This window comes from Sinocyclocheilus rhinocerous, unplaced genomic scaffold (assembly GCF_001515625.1).
Source record: "Sinocyclocheilus rhinocerous isolate Xijiao unplaced genomic scaffold, SAMN03320098_v1.1 scaffold711, whole genome shotgun sequence".
Classification (NCBI taxonomy): Eukaryota; Metazoa; Chordata; class Actinopteri; order Cypriniformes; family Cyprinidae; genus Sinocyclocheilus; species Sinocyclocheilus rhinocerous.
In genome coordinates this window covers 1,909,612-1,916,154 of record NW_015641018.1, presented here as the reverse complement: position 1 = coordinate 1,916,154, position 6,543 = coordinate 1,909,612, and the positions used below count along the sequence as shown (strand labels likewise).

Below are 6,543 nucleotides of genomic sequence, written 5' to 3'. Positions count from 1 at the left end.
CCCCCCCCCCCGCTTACTGCTTTAATGCTATTCTAAATGTAAATACCAGCCCATTCTGCTGTTATCAAACGCGGAGCACCGTCATATTCCTATAGTAAGCTCGGAGTGAACAGGCTCAAACAGCCTGACCCACGCAGCAGAGCGCATGTCTGAGGTCTGAACCCACGTTTAACTCCGAGAACTTTCTCAGCGAGTTATGCACCTGCAACAACTTCCCTCACCGTCCGCAGTGTCCGACAAACCGGCGAGTGCGGACTATGTTTTTACGCACATCGTCGCCGCCGGGGACACCCTGGAGAACGAGCCACCGTTGAAAAGACTCTCCACCGGGATGAGAAACCCCTCAAACGCTCTGGACTACGTCTCCGCGGCACGGGATGACCGTGAAAGTGCGGACAAGTGTGATTTGCCTGAATCAAGCCAAGCCCGCGTGGATTTCGCCTTCTCTTCTGCTATGTTCGCGTATTCGGGGCAGCCTTTGCCCGCGCTCCCGCCACTCTCCGGTCCCTACATGACACCTCACCCGGTCATCAGCAACGGGCCGTACAATGGGCTGAGCTATGCGTACTCCCAGCAGTACGGACAAACTTACCCAAACACCGCCGTCTATCCTGGAAAAGCCCAGGTTTACCTCTGTAACCGCGCGCTGTGGTTCAAATTCCACAGACACCAAACAGAAATGATCGTTACCAAACAGGGGCGGTAAGTCTACTTTTTAAATGTATTTTAATTGGGTTTTTTTTTTTAAAAAGCAAAAGTGACTGCATTGCTTTTTATTAATAATTTTTGATAATTTGTAATATTGTAATGTTATTTGTTGCATATTTTATTAATGCCAATAGCCTATAATTGATTTGTTGGTAATTATAATAAATTAATAATTTTGGGAAAGTATTTTTTTCTGTTCAGATTATTGGTCTATGTCTGTTGGCCTGTTTCTGGTATTGCAAGGTGTCGTTTATATTTATTTTTAATGTAATTGTTTAATAATAATTTACTTTTGGAAAAGTGATTTGTTTTTTCGGTTCATTTTCCTGCAGCCGGATGTTTCCGTTTCTAAGTGTTAGTGTTGCTGGTCTTGACCCGACGTGCCATTATAATATTGTTGTGGATGTGATTCTGTCGGATCCGAACCACTGGAGGTTTCAGGGCGGAAAATGGATTCCCTGCGGCAAAGCGGACACTAATGTTACGGGTAAACTAGTAATAATCAACCGACTGAAGAGGAATTTATCATAAAGCTTTTCTCCGTTTTCCTAAGCGCAAATAACCAGGTTTATAAATATACACAGAGAAAAAAACCCTCAAATATTAATAAATATAGTCTACAGTTATTATAATGTTAGTTATTTCCGTTTAATAGTAACATATGTATTTTAAATGTTTTTATTGTTAAAGGAAACCGAGTATACATGCACCCGGACTCTCCAAACACCGGCGCGCACTGGATGCGTCAGGAGATCTCGTTTGGAAAACTGAAGCTGACGAACAACAAGGGAGCTTCCAGCAACTCTACCCAAGTGATTTCTTATTTCATTTCATTTTCTCTTCATGATAAGAATCGGAAGTCTTTTAGTATAGGGTGAGTTCAGAAAAAGCTAGACATCAGGTGAGTAATTGGCAATAATTTAATGAATTTTTAATTTGCCTGCGATGACCGCCAGCAGCAAATGTTAACATCGAACCAATTTCAGCTGGCACATGAAAAATTACCTTCACAAGACTATTTAGGGGTACAATCACTTTTATGTTAACATGTTGACATAAAGTAGCACTCTTAATTCAGTTCACCCAAAAATGAAAATTCTGTCATTAATTACTCACCCTCATGTCGTTTCAAACCCGTAAGACCTTCGTTCATCTTCAGAACACAAATGAAGATATTTTAGATGAAATCCAAGAGCTTTCTGACCCTGCATAGACAGCAACGCAACTACCACATTCAAAGCCCAGAAAGGTAGTAAGGACATCATTAAAATTGTTGAAAAAAGTCGTTATTTTTGTTTTCTTTGTGCACAAAAAGTATTCTGGTAGCTTCATAAAATGATGGTTGAACCACTGATGTCACATGAACGATTTTAACAATGTCCTATAACCTTTTTGGGCCTTGAACGTGTCAGTTGCATTACTGTCTATGCAGGGTCAGAAAGCTCTCAGATTTCATCAAATTTATCTTAATTTTTGTTACGAAGATAAACAAAGGTCTTACAGGTTTGGAATGACTAATAAATGACAGAATTTTAATTTTTGGGTGAACTAAACCTTTAAGTATCACTATGAGGTAAAATGTAATGTTCCATGTCATATTTATGTGTGTGTGTGTGTGTGTATATTCATTACTATTATATATGGTTTGTGAAGATTCTTATGGGAATGGGAAACAAAAGTAGCCTTTTTATGTTGATTTTTTCTTTGTCCTTCAAGATGATCGTCCTACAGTCTCTCCATAAGTATCAGCCGAGGGTGCATGTGATTGAAATAAACAAGAGTGGAGAGGAAGAGACGAGTGATCCCGATCGAGTACAGACATTTACTTTTCCCGAAACACAATTTATAACGGTCACAGCTTACCAGAACACAGACGTAAGAACTAGTCTATCACTGCATTCGTTTACATTACATTACAAAAACTGTAATATGAACTGATTTAATGAATGTGTTTCTTTTATTTCCTCAGATAACACAACTAAAAATTGATCACAATCCATTTGCTAAAGGATTTCGGGATAATTATGATAAGTAAGTGCCTTTCCATGCAAATTAATGCATTGCTAATTATTTCTCTTGCAGGTTTTCAGATTTGAATTTGAATTTGGACTTGACTGCAGAAATTAACATGATCTATTTTAAATGTAATTTAAATAAATTTAATTTAATAATAATAACAATGATAATTTGAATTTTTCTAACAACATCTTAAAGCATTTATTTCTGGTAGCACTTTATATTACAATGTGCATGTTGCACATATTCCAAATTAAAATAATTAATTACAAATGCAATGGGTCTCAGTCACTAACACTTGCTCGGATTATTTAGGATTTTTACGCACAGGAGAACTTTTGATGAAAAATTTCACATTCATACGAAAATGAATTTGTTTTTAACCTCTTGTAATGTCAGTGGAAGTTTTCTAAATGAGCAACCACTTGCCTAAGTTTAGTCATTTGCATAAAACACGCCCAAACCATACAGCCTTTGGTCACTCTGAGCAAACATACAACACTCGCAAAATGTCTCATTAGCTAGCTGTACATATGCGAATCTCTGCGTTATTATTCATTGTGACCTCTCAGATCAAGCTATAACACAGCTTTTCTTCCACTGCTTTTCTTTCACTCTATATATTGAAATATTTAAGATGAAATATAGTTTTCATCTCAACACGATCATAACGCCACCCAGAGTATGTGCTTTTTTGTTGTAGATCTTTTTGTCAATTTTAGCACAAAAGTTTTTGGTGAATCATGATTTGTTGGTAAAACAGTTGTACACAAGCACAAGTTATTCAGTTATTCCTACATTTTTTTCACAAGTTGTAGTTGGAAATTTTTTGGTGAATCTTGATTTGTTGGTGAAAATGTTTGAATGCAGATTTCATGCACACATTTGTGCATGCACATGCTTAGTGAAACCCAGAGTATGCTTTTTGCATATGTGTGGTTTTGTTGTTCCTATATACATTTTAGAAAGACAGTTTTTGGTGAATCCATGATTTTTTTGTGAAAATGTTCATACGCAGATTTCACGTACAAATGTGTGCATGCTTAGTGAACCCAGAGTTACTATGCATATGTGTGGTTTCAGCTGTTCCTACATTTTTCACAAGTTTTTATATGAACATTTTGGGTGAGTCATGGTTGGGTGAAATTGTTTGTTTGCAGGTTTCACGCACAAATTTGTGTGTACACATGCTTAGTAAACCCAGAAGAGTATGTGATTTTTTCATAGATGTGGTTTCAGTTATTACTGCATTTTATTATAAATTTAGACAACATTATAGTATAAAAGTTTCTGGTGAAATAGAATTTGTTCATGAAAGTGTTTGTATGCCGATTTAATGCATAAATCTGTACATACACACGCTTAGTGAATGAGACCCAGTGTCACTAACAGTAACATGGACATTCTAACGTAAAATGTGTGACCTCATTTATTCTCTGTCTCCAGAAGTTACAGTGGCTCTGACGCTGACCGATTGACCCCTACACTCGGTGGCTCTCCACAATCTCAGATGCTGCCTGGCTCGCAGTATGCAATGACAAGCACTTTATTTCAGGAGCAGTTTGTCAACAGTTACACAAAGTCCTGTTTTCCAACTCTTACCCCTGACCCTGGCCTTGCAACCTCAAACCAATCCCAAGAGAGCAGCTTGGCCTCCGGGCAGCACTGGCTTGTGTCTTCCACTGCTGCTCCATTATACGAAACCGATATTAACACAGCAGCTCTGCTCTCTTACGCCACAGCGGGGGTCAAAGGTCTGCCTTTCACTGGTGGCACTAGTACAAGTCTGGATTACTACACTAGTTCCGCTGGATGGGATTCACAGGGTTCGCTAGAGAACAGCAGTAAAACCAGCTCAATACTGCCTGGTTGGGTTCTAGATGCAGGTCTTGAAAGATCAACACGATCGAATTACATGCCTGAGGATGGAGATAGGTTGGAAATAGACCGGTCAGCTCTTGGAGTTTCTAAGGAGCTGGAAGGTGAAGATGCCACGGATTCGACATGGACCGAAACTCAGTCTTCCATTAAATCTGTCGATTCCAGGATTTCGGAGGAGGCTCAACTGAAAAATCCTTCTATCAGTCCAGTTTCAGACGTTCAGACTGCGAAAGACATGCAGAACAGGGTCAAAAATGGGATTAAAGAATCTGACTTTTTTCATTTCGACACTCAAACATAAACCTGCCTGGGCTGTGTGCGCAATTAAAATGTTGTTAATATGGAAATAGCATTATGATGATGATTTATGTATACAGCATTTATTTATTTCCATGTTACACTGCACCATTGAAGATGAATGAGAACTGACATCCCCAACTATCTAAACACGCTGTATTTGACGGCTTATATGGCTATAATCTGGTCGTGGTATTATAAAAACAAAAGCAAAAAAAAAAAAAAAACATACATTAAGACCAACATGTCTGTATTTGTTACAATATGCATCCCCAGTATAATGAATCTAAATAAATGATCATTAGCTTAAAAATCACGGCTGCTTAATATGAAAAATTTTATTGATTGTGATGTATCAAAACAGTAGCTATCTTGCTCAAAAGAACAGGTCTTTTTTAATTAGATGCGTATTGTGAAATATCGAATATGATAATGTGAAGTCATGACATTCTGCTGCTGTCAGAATGTTTGATGTGTATAGCCTTTATGAATTATCAGAGGTTGAGTATAAATAAATCCCATAAAAACTTAAATACTAGTTTACATTCGGTTGCTTATTTATTGACATAGTAGTTTCAAGATTGCAAGTTGGTGTGAGTGTATTAAAATATTTTACTACACTGACACCTAGCGCGAATGCAAGCTGTCTGTGTTGGCAGTTCACCAGGTTTTGGAACACCGGTTATGTGTCCTTGACCTGGAGGAAATAATAGTTTAATTCACCCATAAGCGATAGGATTAAACACGGCAGCAGAATCTATGACTAAATACAGCTACAAACTTTCTTAGTGTACATTACAGTGAAGGGATCAAGAGAAGAATGAAGCTCCTTCAACAGCTGTTGAACCCGAAATAACCAGAGACCACCTTCACAGAGCCGGCCAAAGCATGCATTAGTATTTTTGACGCATTTCTTGCATAAATAAATGAATAATAAAAAAGAATACAAAAAAAGAAAAGTTCACTCAAAATTGACAATTGAGCCATTTTATTCAGCTATGTTTGGCTTGACGTATAAATGCCACTTGCTTTGTATAAGACTGGGAGTGTACTATAGTGAAAGTATATTAAATTAGGCAATTTGTATGGTGATTTTAATGTGATGTGTGATCCCCATCCACCCCACCTTTTTGGTGCTTTAAAATTTAACAAATATTTCCTTTTTGTGTTCCACAGAAAAATAACAGAATATGGATATTGAGCACCATAAAGGTGAGTAAATAATGAAAGTATTTTGGGGGAACTATTCCTTTACTATTTCAGCACAAAAATTATATTTGAGTATTTATATATTTTTTAAAACGCACACAAGGTGGTGCCAAAGGAAGAGTTTATTGACTAAGTTACTCGGTTAAAGTCCAGCAGCAAAGCACTATATGCAACTGTTTACATTTAATTAAGAAGTGTAAAGGTTCAACACTTTTTTTTCTGAAAAATAATGTTGTATAAATTGTTCGTGCTGTAAATGTAATTCCACTGCTGGTACTGACCTATCTCTCAGATATAAATCCATCATGGATTTGAAAGTCACTTTCTGGGCACTTACCCTTGCACGCTATTGAACATTTCCACTGTTACTGGCCAGGAAAAATAGATACAGTTGATTTTGTGACAACATGCCCATAGTGGTCATGTATTCTA

General features: G+C 37.5%; 1 protein-coding gene across 1 annotated transcript; it reads left to right on the top strand.

The window, feature by feature from the left end:
* The first annotated feature begins 80 nt into the window (after positions 1-80).
* tbr1a (T-box brain transcription factor 1a) lies at positions 81-5,065 on the top strand. Its single transcript, XM_016570034.1, has 6 exons — positions 81-702; positions 1,041-1,195; positions 1,399-1,520; positions 2,425-2,583; positions 2,678-2,739; positions 4,171-5,065. The coding sequence occupies exons 1-6, from the start codon at positions 197-199 to the stop codon at positions 4,904-4,906; spliced, it is 1,740 nt and encodes a 579-aa protein (XP_016425520.1). The 5' UTR covers positions 81-196; the 3' UTR covers positions 4,907-5,065.
* The last annotated feature ends 1,478 nt before the right edge of the window (positions 5,066-6,543 follow it).